At 41.5% G+C, this 16,986-nt stretch overlaps 1 protein-coding gene across 1 annotated transcript in view; it reads right to left on the bottom strand.

The window, feature by feature from the left end:
• LOC124233861 (serine palmitoyltransferase 1) overlaps positions 1–16,986 on the bottom strand; it is a 47,538-nt gene that overhangs the window by 21,421 nt on the left and 9,131 nt on the right. The window contains exons 5-7 of the mRNA XM_046651118.1: positions 16,401–16,473; positions 7,741–7,873; positions 768–897 (exon numbers count right to left, since the gene is read on the bottom strand). Of these exons, the coding sequence (XP_046507074.1) occupies positions 768–897; positions 7,741–7,873; positions 16,401–16,473 (336 nt within the window). The remainder of the gene's footprint in view (positions 1–767; positions 898–7,740; positions 7,874–16,400; positions 16,474–16,986) is intronic.

The following is a 16,986-nucleotide window of genomic DNA, read 5'->3' as shown; positions in this document are numbered from 1 at the left end:
GTTCCCAGTACAGTCCACACATAATGGTTCCTGCTGCAGAACCACAGACCAGAACTACCTTTTCCGCCCAAGTCATCAGGGGAAAATAAAAGATAAATCTAACGGTGATGCTTTGAACACATATCCTCTGCGACACTCTCTACTCAGAACACCAAAGAGCTAGTCCCACCTCTCCGCCCTCCCCAAGGGGCTCCGCAGGGGCTGGGGAAGAAGTGTAAATGAGCTGCAAGGCGGAAGGAAACCTGGCTGGGGCAGTTGTTTCCCACAGGTAGCAGCTGCTCAGAGCTCCAGGATGAAGGTGGAGTGGGGAGAAAAAGTCTCACTTTCTTCATAAATTCATAAACTCAGATCTGCTGCCGTTGTTTCTTCCAGTTAATTGATATACGATTCATTCTGATATGAATAAGCCTGTTTTGAATTCACTAGGTACATCTCAATAACGCCCTAATGAGTTCTGGTGTTACTTCTGTAGAGTTGAGAATATACATTCCTCCCACCCCAAAAGTGCACAAGGTTTTTCTCCCTCTCTTCTAGAAAGCTGCCTGGATTACCTTCCCCCAAATTTGCCATATATAATTACAGCAATGACAAGGCAATTACAATCAGACTTGGCTCTCTAACACGAAGTACATTTAATAAGCAGGAACGCCCTTGATATCCAAATGTGATCTGCAGGCAAGTTTTCATGACAAATTACCATTTCATATATAATTTAGGTGGCTAGAAAGTACAAAAGAACTGTATAATTTTCTTCAAAAGAATCATACCTTTTGATCTTCGATCTCTTGTTCTTTTAGTAGTCGCTCCAGGTCAGCCATATCATTATGCTTAAATAACTTAATGTCACTGCGTGATGCTTGCAATCCCTTCTGAATAGCAAAGCAGGCAGCTCTATCTCTGCAAGGAAGAGAGACCCACCAAAGTGGGGTTTAAAGGGCCTTGTCAACATTCTCAGAAAGGAGTGCTTGCTTTTCCAAGCTGACCAAGATCCACTTGTTAACTTGAACATGGCAAATAAATACCACCTCTGAACATTTATACGTTGTTGTTTGCACTTCCCTCTGCAAGTCCTTTTCACATAACGACCGCATTGGTTCTATTCCCAGAAGCACACTCTTAGCATATTTTAACCTCTCAGAAATCAGCATGCATCTTACAATGGATGGAATATCAGTATACTCCTAGTAATTTTCTTTCTAAGAAATACATGAACTTTCGGTGCATCTCGCCATCACTAACATCTCTGATTTGACTGGCACGCTACTCTGCCATTACTTTCTCATGAGAAGCAATACTGGATCGTTGACTCTACATAACCCAGGGGAGAACTCTGGGTCTTGCAGATTAAACTTCAGTAAGCTCTTTCTTCTAAATTGGGTTAATTAGAGGAGTTAATTAGGGGTTAATATTTTTGTAATTCAGTTGTATTATTTAAAAGTATATGCAAGATTTCTGGGAAGATGGAGTAGACATACTTTCCCCATTTTCCTCACTAGGTACAATAAAAAACCCTGGACATTACACATAAAACAAACATAAGACGACTCTGAAAGGTGGAGAGAAAAGGCAGACTGGCCAGGCAGCTGAGAAATGACATAAAATGAATTTCCTGCATTTTCCCAACTTGGAGATGATGAAACTGGCCAAGTGGAAATGCCAAAGGGCACAGACACAAAAGCTCTTACAGGCAACAGGACAGGAAGGGGCAGCCCAGCAAACAACAATGGCTCCACTGCAGCCAAACCACAGAAAAACCTGGGCCCACTCCCCCCAACACCAGCAAAGCCTGAGGGGAACGTAGACTAACCCTTAGGAGCTATCAGAAGGTAAGCCAACACCCCCCAGGGTGGTGTCAGAGAAGGGAGCCAGGACTTTTAACCCTGCCGAACGGTAACAAGTGGCCCCCACTGTGGTGTCAGTGCAGACCACGTGGAGAGCCACAACTTCCACCTCCATGCAGTGAGGAGCATCCTCTCTCTCTTGGCTCCGGCTGTGTCAGAGAAGGCTCCAGGGAGAGACTCTCATCAACAGCTGTGGAAATGAAAACACCCCACCTCGGTGTCAATGGAGGCTGAGTGAGGACCCCGGACTTGTACCTCTGCCTGGCAGTAAAAGGCAGCGGTGCCCCCCTGCCCCTGTGGAAGAGTGTCAGAGAAATCCAATTAAAACAGAAGGTTTAAATAAAGCAGAAACCGTAATAGCATAACATGAAAATGTCCAGGTTTCAATCAAATATCATTTGCCAGTGATATCACTATGACAATACCAAGAACCAGAAGATATCAACAGAATGAAAGAAAACAATCAACAAATGCCAATATTGAGATGACAGAGATGTCAGGATTATCTGACAATGATTTTAGAGCAATCATGATAAAATTATTTCAATGAGTAATTATAAACATGTTCAAAACAAATGAAAAAACAAAAAGCCTCAGCAAAGAAATAGAGGATACAAAGAAGACTCCTGTAGAGATGTTAGAACCAAAAAACAAAATAACGAAAAGGAAAAGCTCAGTGGACGGGCTCAGAAGCAGAATGGAGGAGAGAGAGGAAAGAATCAGTGAACTGAAAGATGTAACAACAGAAATTAGTCAACGTAAACTAGACAGAAAACAGACTAGAAAGAAAAGAACAGAGCCTCAGGGACCTGTGGGATACAATAAAAGATGCAACATTCACGCCAGTGGGCTTTCAGAGAAGAGAAAGAGGGTGGAGCTAAAAAGGTACTCAGAGAAATAATGGCTGAAAATGTCCCAAATTTGGCAAGAGGCTTAAATCTACAGAATAAAGAAGCTGAGCGAAACTCCAACAGATAAATCCAAACAAACAAATGCCAAAACGATAAAAGTCAACCTTCTGAAAACTAAAGACAAAGAAAAAATCTTGAAAGCACCCCAAGGAAAACGACACCTCACAAATAAGAGAAAAACAATTTGAGTAACAACAGATTTCTCATCAAAAACAAGAGAGACTAGAAAAAAGTGTCACAATATATTTCAAATGCTGAAAGAAAAGAACTGCAAACCAAGAATCCTATAAGTAACAAAAATATTCTTTAGGAGTGAAGGGGAAATCAACATATTCACAGTTGAAGGAAAACTGAGAGAATGGCTAACTGAAGTTCTCTACATAGAAAAAATAAGGAAAAGAAAAGAAAAGAATCTTCGATTATCAGGAAATACGAAAGAACACAGTAAGTAAAAATATGGATAAACACACTAGGCTTTTCTTGCCCTCTTGAGTTTTCTAAGTTATTTTCGATGGTTAAAGTAGAAATTATAACACTGTCTGATGTGGTTCTCCATGTATATACAGGAAACATGTAAAACAATGACAAACAAGGAAACTAAAGGAATGTAAAGGAAGGCAAAGGTTTCTATACTTGAACTGCTAAAATGATAACACCAGTAGAATGTGATAATTTATGTATATATTTAGAGGAAGGAATGATTAAAAAAACTACACAAAGAGAAACAGTCTAAAACACTACGGATAAATAAAAATGTTCAACTAACCCAAAGAAAGGCAGGAAAAAGAAAACAGAAAAACACAAAACAGAAGAAACAAGAAACAAAAACTAAAATGGCAGATTTAAGTCCTCACACATCACCCATAATTACATTATAAGTAATGGCCAAAATATACAATTTAAAGACAGAGATTGGCAGAGGGGACTAAACACGACCCACCATATGCTGTCTGTAAGAAACTTACTTCAAATGTAATGATATAGGTAGGAGGGCATATAGATGCTATATGAAATATAGGTAGTGAGTGTATACATACATGCAAACAATCATCAAGGGAAAGCGAAACGCCTATGTTAGTATCTGATAAAGTAGACTTTGGAACAGAGAAAATTACCAGAGACAGAGAATGACATTACATAATGATAACAAGGTCAATTAACCACGAAAACTTATCTTAAATATGCACCAAACAACAGAGCTGCAAAAGGTGAGATGCAAAAACTGATAAAAATGAAAGGAGAAATAGATCACAACTATGACAATTGACAGAACTACTAGACAGAAAATCAGCAACGATATTATAGAACTCAACAACACAATAACCAACAAGATCTAACTGTCATTTATAAAAAGCTCCACTGAACAACAGCAGAATATTCTTTCTTAAGTGATCATGTAACATCTTCCAAGACAGACCACATCATGAGCCATAAAACAAACTGCAACAAATTAAAAATCTCTAATCATTTGGAAACTAAATAACATATTTCTGAATAATCCATGGGTCAAAGAGAAAGTTTACAGGGAAATAAAATACAATGAACTAAATGAAAATGCAAATAAACACATCAAAATTCGTGGGACATGACTAAAGCAATGCTGAGAGGGAAATTCACAGCATTAATTGCATTAGAAAAGAGGAAAAGTCTCAAAGCAATGATCGAAGTTCCCACCTCAAGAATCTAGGGAAAAAAAGAGCAAAATGAGCTAAAAATAAGCAGAAGGCAGGAAATAGCACCAGAAATCAATAGAGTTGAAAACAAAAATACAATGGAGAAAAATCAGTGAAACAAAGAGCTGATCTCTGAAAAGATCAATAAAATTAATAAGCCTGTAGCAAGACTGACAAAAAAAAGAGTAGACACAAATCACCAGTCAGGAATGAAACAAGGGATATCGCTGCAGGCTCTGCAGACATTTGACAACTCAGAAGTAATGGATCAATTCCTTGAAAATGGTCCAAAATGGACCAATTCCTCAACTCACCCAATATGACAGATAATTTGAATAGCCTTATGAATACTAAGGAAGTTGAATTCATAATTAAAATACTTCCAAAGAATAAATCTCCAGGCCCAGTGGTTTTACTGGAGAATTCTATGAAATGTTTAAGGAATTAACAATTTTACACAATTTCTCCAGAAAATTTTTTCTGGAGACTTCTCAGTTGATTTTAGGAAGTATTAGCCTGATGTCAAGACTAGACAAAGTCCAAAACAAAGTAAACACCACTAGCCATCCAGGAAATGTAAATTAAAACCACAATAAGGTATCTCTACATACCCACCAGAATGGCCAAAATAAAAAAACAGTGACAACACCAAATGCTGAGGATGTGGAGAAATTAGATCACTTGTACACTGATGGGAATATAAAATGGTGCAGCCACTCTGGAAAACAGTTTGGCAATTTCTTAAAAAACTAAACATGTAATACCATACGACCCAGCAACCATACTCCTTGGCATATATCCCAGAGAAATAAAAACTTACGTTCACTGAAATACCTGTACGTGAATGTTTACAGCAGCTTTATTTGTAACAGCCTCAAACTGGAAACAACTCAGCTGTCGTTAAGAGGAGAATGCTTCAACAAACCACTGCATCCATACCAGGAACTACGACTCAGCAATCAAAAGGAACAAACTCTTGATCCATGCAACAACTTAAATGAATCTCCAGAAAAATAATGCTGAGTGAAAAAAGCAAATCTCAAAATGCTACCCACTGATACGACTGCATTTGTAGGACAATCTTGAAACGACAAAATTATAGCAATGGAGAACAGATCAGTGGTTGCCAGGGTTAAGCAGTGGGTATGGTGGGAGGGACACGGGTATGGCAACATAAGGGATCCTTGTGGTGATGGAAATATTCTGTCTCTTGACTTCATCAGTGTCAATCTCACAGCTGTAAAATTGTATTCTAGTTTTCTAAGAGGTGACTGCTGGGGTAGACTCGATAAAAGCACACAGAATTACTTCTTACAAGCGTGAATCCACGATGATCTCAATATAAAACATTTCATTAAGAAAAAGTACATGTTTAATACGAACATAGACTTAGTAGGGTGACCAGGACAGACTCAAGCACATGAACAACCACTGTGCTGAGACCTACTATTGGCAAAACACTACCACTAGTTACTAAAAGGAAGAAACGAAGCATCAGACATGTTGTCTATGTCTAATAAATTTATCAAAAACCATTTATCAAACAATTTACTAAACGGCATCTTCACCTCTAGTGTTCCTACTTTCAAATTAATTTCAGGCAGAATATTTAAAATTTTGTATAAGAGAAATAGTTCAGTTGTCTAACGACTCGCTAGAAACTGAAGTTGTAAGACAATGGGTGTAACGTTTGAAAGGGAATTTAGCCCAGGTTTCCTAGCAGGTAAAACCAAAAGGGCAATACAGTATTTCTCATCTGACAAAAGCACACAAGCTCAAGCGTAGCTGTAAACTTTCTCTGGACTTAAATCTCAAGAAGGGATTCACGGCGGGGCTCGTACAAAGTGAGACTGGATGCCCCTGTAGCTGTCTGTTAACTATGCTGTACTGAACACCTAGAGACACTGTTGACACCAGCAGTTCTCGAGCTTCTGCTGAGTCTTTCTTATTACAGTCATGTGCCACTTAACGATGGGGAGACGTTCTAAGAAATGCATCATTAGGTGATTTTGTGGTCGTGCGAACATCACAGACTGCACTTACACAAACCTCATGGTACAGCCTACTACACACCTAGGCTACATGGTACCAACCTTATGGGACCACTGTCATATATGTGGTCCTTCATTGACTGAAATGTCGTTATGCAGCACACAACTGTATTTGATTTTTAAGTATGTGCAAAAAATTAATAAAAACATTCATTTTCATGTTCACATCAGGAAACGATACTACTCAGGCTCAGGCCACATGCTGAAATGCTCCCAGGTTGTTGCTGGGCTATGGGGAAAATGGGCCACACGAGTCCTGAAAAGCCCCAGGCAGAGCCAGCACCGTAGCGTGTGCCTGAGCCTGCTGCATGAGCAGGAGTTCCAAGAGTGAGTGAGAAGCAGGCACAGATAAAAGGATTATTCTGGCTGTGGTGTTAAAAAGAAAAAAAACGAAATAAAAGTAAACTTGAGACCTAAAATTAAAAGAGGCATTTAATAGCCCACTCAAAAGATGACAGAGGGGCTGGGCCAGCGGTGTAGTGGTGAAGTTCTCGTGCTTCGCTTCTGTGACCCAGGGTTCCCAGGTTCAGATCCAGGGCATGGACCTAGCACTGCTTGCCAAGCCACGCTGTGGTGGCATCCCACATAAAATAGAGGGAGACTGGCACAGATGTTAGCTCAGGGACAGTCTTCCTCACAAAAAAAAAAAAAGATGACAAAGGCTTAGGCTAGAGGCAGGTGCTTCTGACGGGTATAACCAGCTGCCTGGACTACACCTGCCCTCGCTCTACTCCACTCCATGGTAAACAGCAGTCCACGCATCCAGTGCACAGCACACAAGTGTAGATTTGCTCATGGAAAGTTAAGCAGTCCCCACCTCATGGCTCCTATGTTCTTAACAGCCATAAAGCAAGATCAGCAGAGACCAGGAGTTTGCGGTGGGGATATTGAGAAGCGGAGTGACTTTGTCACATGGTGTGAGTGACCACATGGGTTGTGACCACAGACTCACAGGAAGCCACACTGTCACAGAGCCACACAGGGAAGGAAGATGGGTGGCCTCAACCTGGGTAAGTCTGGCCTTCTTGACATCAATAAATAAAATTATAACGGCCGATAACTGAGTACCGACACTTCTAGGAATCCTTCTAGTGATGGTCTCTCAAACTGTGTAGAATTAGTTGCTGGGGTGACTAAATATTTCTTTAAAAACAAAAAATAAATCTTATTTTAGGCAGATGACCTCTAACAAAGGAACTCCCCAGGAGGGTCAACACTATCTCCAAAGGAATTTCGATTTGAAATGTAGGTAAAGGTTACTTACGCAAACACAATGTCCCCTCTTTTAGAGTAAGCAGGAATAGCACTGGCTATAGTGGCAAACCCATACGAGTATATGATGGCTTCTTCTGTCTTCATAAATTTTGCCAGGCGGTCTTCCAGATCCAAGTGCACATCTATTTCAATAATAAAAAGTTAAATGGTTAAACTGCCTTATAATTCTTTTTATTCAACTACGAAACAAAGAAAGTAACGTAAAGCAGTTAGTTATTAATACTTTCACCTTATGGCCAAAATGAAATTACTTTTAAGTTATACTTTAAATTACAAATTATACAATCTACTAAGATACTTCTGGGCCAAAACAATTTATAGAATCTGTGAACTGAATCAGCTCCTCATCTCTCCAAAAAACATGTCCTGGGGCAGCTCCCACTCCGGGTCTTGCTTTCATATCCCTCAACCACAAGAACTCGAGGCCCAGTGACTTTACCTGCTTTAACTTCCCTCAGCCAACAACACTGAGGCTTTATCAGTGTAAGACATTTGTTTTATCAACACCCTTTTGCATTTTAGCAGATGGTACCAAACCAGGCAAATATCAACTAGCTTTCAAAAGGAAACAAAAGAAAAAAGAAAAGTAGTTCATTCGAAGAGAACCCGGCACACTCTGCATCAAGACAGTGAGAGCCGGAACGGTGGTGGTCACCCCTCCAACAATCTGTGTCAGCACTTAGTTGTGGCACCTGCCATCACTCTGCAGGACTGAGCTTCTGTCTGAATTTCTTTTTAAGTGTACTGGGGAATCAAGTTCACAGTACAAAGAAAACATGGTCCTTTTATAGAAGCAGCTTAAGAAGAATGTTGATGTAATAATGGGGATAAATCATAACCACTAAACTGGTACTTTTTCCCTCTCTTACATCACAGTTCCTTGCAGCCTTTCACCTTGCCAGGCTAAGCCAGGAGCCTTCACACCCTGGGCTGGAGGGACCAGCGACGTCTAGCATGAACAGTGTGCTGACTGACTCTGAACCTGAAAACTTCAAAGTGGTTTTCAAAGGAGGCGTCTCCCAGGAGACAAAAGGATTTTTAAAACTTCCTTTAGCTCTTTTAACAGCAAGACCCGAGCCTGAGAATTAGATGAGAGTTTTTCCACATGCCCTGTGCAAGGAGAACTCAGAAGGTGACACAGGGAGGGTGCAGCCAGGCCCCTCCAGTCTTGCAGATTCATGAGAGAAGAGGGGAAACAGAGGTGGTAAAGACACATTTTGAGACCATGGAAGAGGGAGCCGCGGCACGTGCCCTGAGGGGAACTTGGAAGTTGAGGCAGTTGCAGGGGACTCAGACGTTCCCCACTGAGGGGTGGTGGGGAGGGCTGATGGCCTGGCAGAGCCCTCCCACCCAGATGTCGGGGTCCCATGGGTGGGGGCATCACTCCAGGAGACCGGTGAACTGCCGCCCCTCAGCATGAGCCTTCCCTTCAGGGAGCACCAGCACTGGCGCCTCACTGCAGAGACCAGGGAGAAGGCCGGGCCCTGCCCCTTCCTGCTCCAGAAGGACAGGGATGCCACCTCACCCCCAGAAGCCTTCTTAGTGGGAAGCAGGAGAGGGACAAGACCCGAAGGACTGAGAAACACAAAAGAGATGACTTAACCCAGCTGGGTACAAAGCTTGATTTTGAGTGGACTAAGTATTTCCACTGTAAGGACAGAGACATGGTTAAGTGTCAAGGGTAGGGTTTCCACCACCTTCCAGGAAGGGACAAGTGAGTAAGGCCAGTTCAGGCACAGGAAACAAAGAAACAACTTCTTAGCACAACTGAATAAAACATCTAAAATCTGTAAACCCACGCACTGACTCGTCAGAGGCAAGCTAATCTTACTGTGATGCTTCTGACGAGGACAGCACTCCCCCCGTCTGCAGCTTCGCTTTCTGAGGTTTCAGATACCCGCAGTCAACCTCAGCCCGAAAATATTAAATGAAAAACTCCAGAAATAAACAATTCATAAGTTGTAAACTGTGCATCACTCTGAGTAGTGCGATGAAATCTCACGCCATCCCCCTCCATCCTGCCCAGGACGTGAATCATCCCTCTGTCCAGCAGGTCCACGCTGTAGAGGCCACCCGCCGTTAGTCACTTAGTAGCCATCTCGGCTATCAGATCGACTGTCTCTGTACTGCAGGGCTTGCGTTCATGGAACCCTTATTTCACTTAATAATGGCCCCAAAGCATAAGATCAGTGATGCTGGCAATTCAGATATGCCAAAGAGAAGCCGTAAAGTGCTTCCTTTAAGTGAAAAAAATTGAGTTCTCAACTTAATAAGGAAAGGAAAAAATCATATGCTGAGGTTGCTAAGATCTATGGTAACTTTTATTACAGTATATTGTTATAACAGTTTTATTTAATATTAGGTATTGTTGCTAATCTCTTAGCGTGCCTAATTTATAAATTAAACTTTACCAAAGGTATGTATGTTCAGGAAAAAACATAGTATATATAGGTTCAATACTATCCGTGACTTCAGGCGTCCACTGGATAAGGGAGGACTATTGTAAAAGGCAAAATTAAGAAATATAAAAGTTGCAACTTCACAAAGGACTGCATTTTAAAAAGGAGATGAGCGGGGTCCAACACTCTTCTTGGTTAATTCATTTATTAATCAAACATTTAGTAATACCACATAAAGACAGATACTCTGATAAGCACTGGATCAGGGAGAAATACAGAATTTCTGCCACTGACAAAGTGACGTAGCTGAGAGAGGCACCTGGCAGCTGTCATTGGAGAGCTTGAGGCCCGGAGAGCGGGTACAAGGCTACGCTGTGCCTCTCACCTACTGGTCTGAAGCCCCGGGGTCCCTCCCACACTCAGAACTACAACACATCCACAGTGGTTTCTGACTGAAGACAGAGAACACTAGACTGTAAACCAAAGGCTGGGGTGGGAACCAGCCAGTGAGCGAGGGAGCAGAGGACACAGATGGTCTAAATTAAACCCCAATTTGAAGGCAAGAGAGATATAGTGAGGAGTTAGAACATTCAGCAGCAATATCCAGAAAAAAAAATAAATTGAAGCCCATTTTATTTATAGACTTCTTCAAGGATGTTACAGAACTGTGAAAATCAACTATCTATCCCACGGCAATCAAGTGATGATAAAAAACTAAGCATGCTTCTTCCTATTTGTCAGTTTAAATGTGTACCAACATAGTCTATTATGCTAAAAACACAAGAATTACCATTTGATTTCCATTACCAATCGGTGATAGTCATTTTGTAAAAATGACACTTTCAATATATCAACATTAAATAAATGTGGGCTTCTACAATAATGAAGTTAAGAAGAATGTATTCCATTTGATCAAAATGGTACCAAAAAGGCCCTTAGCTCTTCAAGCATCAGATATGAGACATCGACACCACAAAGTCTGAGGACTCGACCCTGCACCTGACTGTCCACTCATCTATGAGTGATGCTGCCAGGGAAAGTTTCAGGCAAAATCTGACAAACACGAGGAAAGCAGCAGAGCACCAGAGAACCAGCCGCCCCCATGCAGCCGAGCACAGACACCCCTCACCCAGGCCTACCCTTTCCTCGGCTTGAGTGCTGAGCACCCTCCCTTCAGGCAGGACCCGCCACCCCACTGCCTCTCTCTTCTGATCAGAGGTGAGGGCAGAGCCCCCACAGGACGCCTCCTTCAAATTGCAATGCACCTCTCAATTGGGACTATCTACGCCAAATCTCCACAATTTAGCTAGCAGATGGACAACACAAGCCACAATGAATTGCTTTCATTCAACAGCTCCATTTCAAAAAGAAAAAACATCCTATGGATGCAAACTATCTTTGCTAACTACAAAAGGGATGTCAAATCATCCTGTAGACTTCTGAAATGATCTTCTCATGGATTAGCAAGGATGCACTAAGACAATCCTGGCTTTGTTTCAGGGCTTTAGAGTTAGCTGCCCAGGGGATGAAAACTGTATTTTCGGAGTATTCTCATCGTTATATATACTCATAACTGTTTTTATGTTGTTGCCATAAAGAGGTAAGAAGAATCTCTATACAATAAATCAATGACTTATTGGCTCTTGCCTAATCCCAAAAGTTTAAAAAAGACTGGCCTTTTTTCCTCCTCCTATCTAAACACATTGGGTTTTCGCTGCTGTCAGCCTTGGAAAGCTGGTTTTGTGATAGATAAGTATGGAGAGCTGCATAACTTCTCTCGATGTATGATAGCTACTCTGGGCAACAAAGAAACTCTCAACCCAAGGGAGGGGGAGGCAGCAAACAGGAAAACTGCCAGGGCATATTCCCCGACTTCTGATGTTGTCTTCTGTGTGTATGATCCATTTTACTGATTGGCCATAGATTTGCATGGAATGCAAGTAAAGGGCTAGCTACATTCTCCAATTCACTGCCAGGAATGATTGCAATAGGGAAGGCCATGGAAGGAGGTGGCCGGAAAGCCACTCGCTGTCCTTTCTCCCATCTGCTCCCTCACCAGAACGTAAGAGATGGGAGGCAGGGCCAGTATGGGATGCCCAGCACCAGCGCAGGGCCTGACCATGGCAGTCATCACAGGGGGTTCAGATCTGGGCTACCTCATCACCAGATGTGGACCCTGGACAGGCCTGAAACTGCTGTGTCTCTCAGGTCCTTCCTCTAGCAAATGGGTAACAGCTATACCCACCTCAAGGATTCTTACGAGACCTGCATGAGTTAATGCTTATAAAAACAAAAGCCTGGCGTGGAATAGGCTGTGTAAGTGTTTAATCAACTAAATCAATATTTGTAGAATAAAAGAAAAGATCTTCTTTTAAAAGGAAAAAAGTTGCACTATCTTCTAATTAAGTCATCCAAATCCCAAATACTTGAGGACTATCTCACATTAAAGCCCCTTGTTCAGCTTCCCATTTATATGACATCTGCTCAGAAGAAGAAGAGATGTTAGAGCCTTCTTGGTTGTTTTGCAGAGGAAAGCCCATTAAACTGTCAACTTTAGAACAGTCTAAAAACAATCAACCAACTACATTTTCTCCTAAGGCCTCCATATTTTTGTGTTACACACTTTTTTTAAAAGTCCCTTGAGACTTGGACAATTTTTATTAAAAGTAAAAACAATATCATTTATACACTCATCAGAACATAAATACAGTGAATGTTTTCACACACAGAATCTTATGTGATTCTTACCAAAATGTTCTAAGCTGTGCAAAGAAGGCTGTTCCCCCACTACACTGTGAAAACTACAGTCCCATGACTGGGAGGAAGAAGTGGCAGATCCAGGAATTTTATGACCAAATGTTCTTCCTACTAAAATATGCAGTCATGGTTCAGTTGACCGTGCTAAAACAAAGAAAGAAAATATTTTTAAAAATAAACAAATGAACAATTGTTTACTATTGGCTCCAGAAAACAAATGCCACTATCGCTCACCATGAAACCCTGCCATTATCTTTTGATCTAGTTTAAGACCAAAGAGCCAAGGAGGCATTGTATATGCAAAGTAGATCCTGGGGCACCAGTGATAAACCACAGGTAAACGAGATCTGAATGTATTAAAAACAAAACAAATAAACGAAGAAGTTCAACCAGAAACTATGAAAGTACACTGGGATCCCATTGGCCTTAGAGGAAAGGAAGGCTCCACAACCTGATAAAACCACTTGCTTGGTTCTAAAATCCACACTAAAACAATAAAATGAGAAGGCAGAAAACCTTCTGATCACATAGTCCTTGTAAGAATGTCATAAGAACTTGTTTACTTCTACCTGCCAGGCCTTTAGGAGGCAGGAGAACGTTTAGCCTAAGAAACTAGATGAATTTTAACTCAATCGTTGTTCAATTTTCTTTTTCTGTATTAATCATCTAATGTCATGTACACGTTATAGTGAAATAAAAAGAGAGAATGTTTTAACACAGAAATTTACTTTTACAAGTGATTTACATTCATGATCTGAAAAGTTGAGCAAAGATCGGAGAGAATTTACATCTTTGAAAATGGATGCCTGAACGTAACACTTCAAGAAAAAAAAAGACAAAATCAAAAGCAAGCTTTTGGGGTTCAGAAAAGAGACCCCAGGCCTCACGAATGCACAAGCATCTTCAAACGAGAGGAAAGGGGTCCTCACATCTGCTTTATGTAGCTCAAAGGGCAAACATACCCTAAATATTTAGAATAATTTAATTGTGGAGGGTATTTTAGAGATTTAAAATTCAGCCTTAGCTGACCTCAAGTAGCTTCTCTGATCTTATCTAACACTGAAATTTCAAGGTAATTTAATGAACTACAATAATTTAAGTAATTACTTCCAGAATAAGGAAAAACACTGAAAATATCCTGTTGGAAAACCAAAAACGAAAAATATGGACAATATTATAAAGAAAGAAAGGAAGATGACAAGTAAGCATGGGCAACTGTTCCAATGGAACGCGGTGTGCTTATCAGAGGCTGACACACTTGGAGGGTGTTACCTTAAGACAAGCTGTTGTTTGGTGTCTTGTTACAAAACCACCACAATGCAAATTAACCTCCAACCTTTGTCCAGATGCCACAGTCTGTCTGAACCTTCAGCCGCAGTTAGGATAAGGACTCAGTGACCAATAAGACAGTTGATAGAGGAGTTCGTACACAGCTATGTGTTCATTACACCACTGTGGTGACCCATTCAGACACTGGAAAGATCAATCCAATTTAAATTTAAAACAAACTCAATCCAACGGCAAGGGACAGAACACATATGTGATATGCTATCATATTTGTAAAAAGAAGGGGGGAAATGTATGTATGGAAGTGGTTTGCATCAGCTGAAAAAAAGTCTTCGGAAGAATGAACGAGAAACCACTGAGAGTGGTCTTTTGAGAGTGGATGGTGGTGGGGAGACTTCACTCTCCATCTCTGTAAACCTTTTGAATTTTATATCATGGACCAAATTATTCAATCAAGAAAATTAATTTGAAAACCATTCATCTAAAGACCCTACATTTGGAAGCACAAAGCACCCTACTATACATTCAAAACTTCAGGTGATCCAAATGAAAAGCTGACTGGGCTGCTTTAACAATATATTTCCACTGCTCTGGGAAAAATTGTCTCAAAGATTTGAATTTTTTTTTTCCACGTCTTGATTTAGCAATAAATCTCTTATCTGTCTTCTCAGATTAACTCCCAAGCAGGGGCCAATGTCACACATGCAAATAAAATCCACTAGAAAAAGAGGCTTTTAAGAAAGCAACTTCTTTACCCTAGCAAGCAGATCACGGAAAGCAAGCCTTGTTGATCAGATTACAACAAACAACCCCATAAAAAAAAAACGCCTTTTCTAGTTTTCTAATACTTATCAAGGAAATAATTCCCTACCCATAAAAACCAAGCAAACAACCCAGGTTTGCACTAGACTAGAGGAGAGGAGACACTGCTTTGAGCTTAAGTCTTTGATCTTGCCATTAAGATTGGGAGTCAAGACACTTGGTTTCTAGTTTTAGGGCTGAAATTAATGAGCTGTGTGTCCATGAGGAAGTCACTCAACCTCTCTGGGCTTTCCATTCTTCTTCGAATAGCTGGGATGCTGGAATACAAGATTTTTAAGATCCTTTACAGCTGTAGATTCTTGGACACTAACCCCCAATCATCTGTTTCCAGTACAAATAATTTAACCACTAAACTAGCTAAGGAATGAAGAAAGGCACTCTCTTAAAAATATCTGAATTGTTAAAGTGAAAAAAACACAGAAAGACCCAGAAATGGAAAAGAGGACAGAGGACAGAAGAGACTTTCCTTGCTCTACTTTCCCTACACTCTGACATTTTGTAAGCCAGAATATTATTTCCAGTAATATATTCATTTGAACAATTATTTAACATGTTCAAAGTTCCCAGAAGCAAAGAACAACATACACTTTATAAAAATAACCACAAAATGCCAGGTCTTCTGCGATGCCTCTGAGTTAGGGAGTTCGCAGTGTATGAAATCACACTCTCATCCTAGAACATAGTTAGCCTGTCCCCGGTCATCCACACAAGGAAATCAAGGATCCTTCATTTCCATCCTAGAAAGAAAAGAGCTACGTAGTCGATCGCCTCCCAGTCTGTTCTTGCCTTTCTCCCCTGCACGTGGCAGCTGCCCAGCTGGAGCTAGCTCCTAGCCCCCTTTGCAGCGAGGCATGGCCCGGGCTGTGTTCTCACCAGTGGACTGTGGGCAGTGATGTGCAAGCCGCCCGCCCAATAGGGTTCTGCCGCCCTGCACTCCTGCTCTCTCACCCGCACCACGTGGCTCGTCACGAAGGCCGGCGCCTTTGGCACTAGAGCAACGAGACGGGAAGATCCGGGCTCCTGCACAGCTGTGAAGAGCAGAGCCACCCAATACCAGACCCTTCCCCATCCCCCTGCCGTGCATGCCCGACTGTGCCTCCTCACACCCGTCTCTGGGGGCACTGCGACAGCAGCTCAGGCTTCAGCCGACCAAGACAGCGTACCTGAGGCACCTGCGGCTCCTCTCCACAAGTGACATTCAACCCAGACCAACGCACCTCCCACCAACGGTTCCCAACAGGAAATGTTCTAGAAAGCTGGATAAGAAATAGCACTCACCAGCTTAACACCACAACTAATTAAGGATATCTTTTCTAAGGAGTTTTGAAATCAAACAATCTTAATTCTCGAAAGTAGCAGTCTGAAAAACACGACAGAAACATACCAAATGTGCCATAAAATCCTCTAGGTCCACAAGTCCCCACACCATACTTCTTCAGAGACGCCAAAGCTGCTGCCTTTGTGGAAGTAAAAAAAAAATTAGATTTTAATGATTTACGTTAAGAGTTCGAAACTGACATTTCCTATTCTCGAACCCACATGGCTCCTCTTTCCTCCCTCCCCAGCTCTCCTTCCTTTCTTAGAACTATGACAATTCTAACAACAGGATATAAAGAAAAGACAGACATAATGATTTAGGTTTATGACTTAAAACACAGACAAGTTGTACTTTAGCTCGATTATCAAAATCTGGTCAACACGATGCCTTTATACTTTTTTGGCGTTTATGGACATAAGCTTTTCCTCAAAAATGTTCACTGGCCCAGAATCCCAACAGAAGATGGGGCCATTTCCTAGACACATCTCTGACTATGAGCCAGGTCTGGCACACACAGTTCTCTGGCTGTCACCCATCACTAAGCCACTTCAGACCCTCTTGCTACCCTTTGTCAAAACCCAGGCTACAGCTGTCAGAAGAATAACGGCACTCACTCACACAGACCTCTCCGACATGCTGCGTTTGTCCCTTA

Source organism: Equus quagga, unplaced genomic scaffold (assembly GCF_021613505.1).
Source record: "Equus quagga isolate Etosha38 unplaced genomic scaffold, UCLA_HA_Equagga_1.0 268.1_RagTag, whole genome shotgun sequence".
NCBI classification, from domain to species: Eukaryota; Metazoa; Chordata; class Mammalia; order Perissodactyla; family Equidae; genus Equus; species Equus quagga.
Note: the sequence above shows the minus strand (reverse complement) of the source record. Positions and strands in the feature narration are given on the sequence as shown.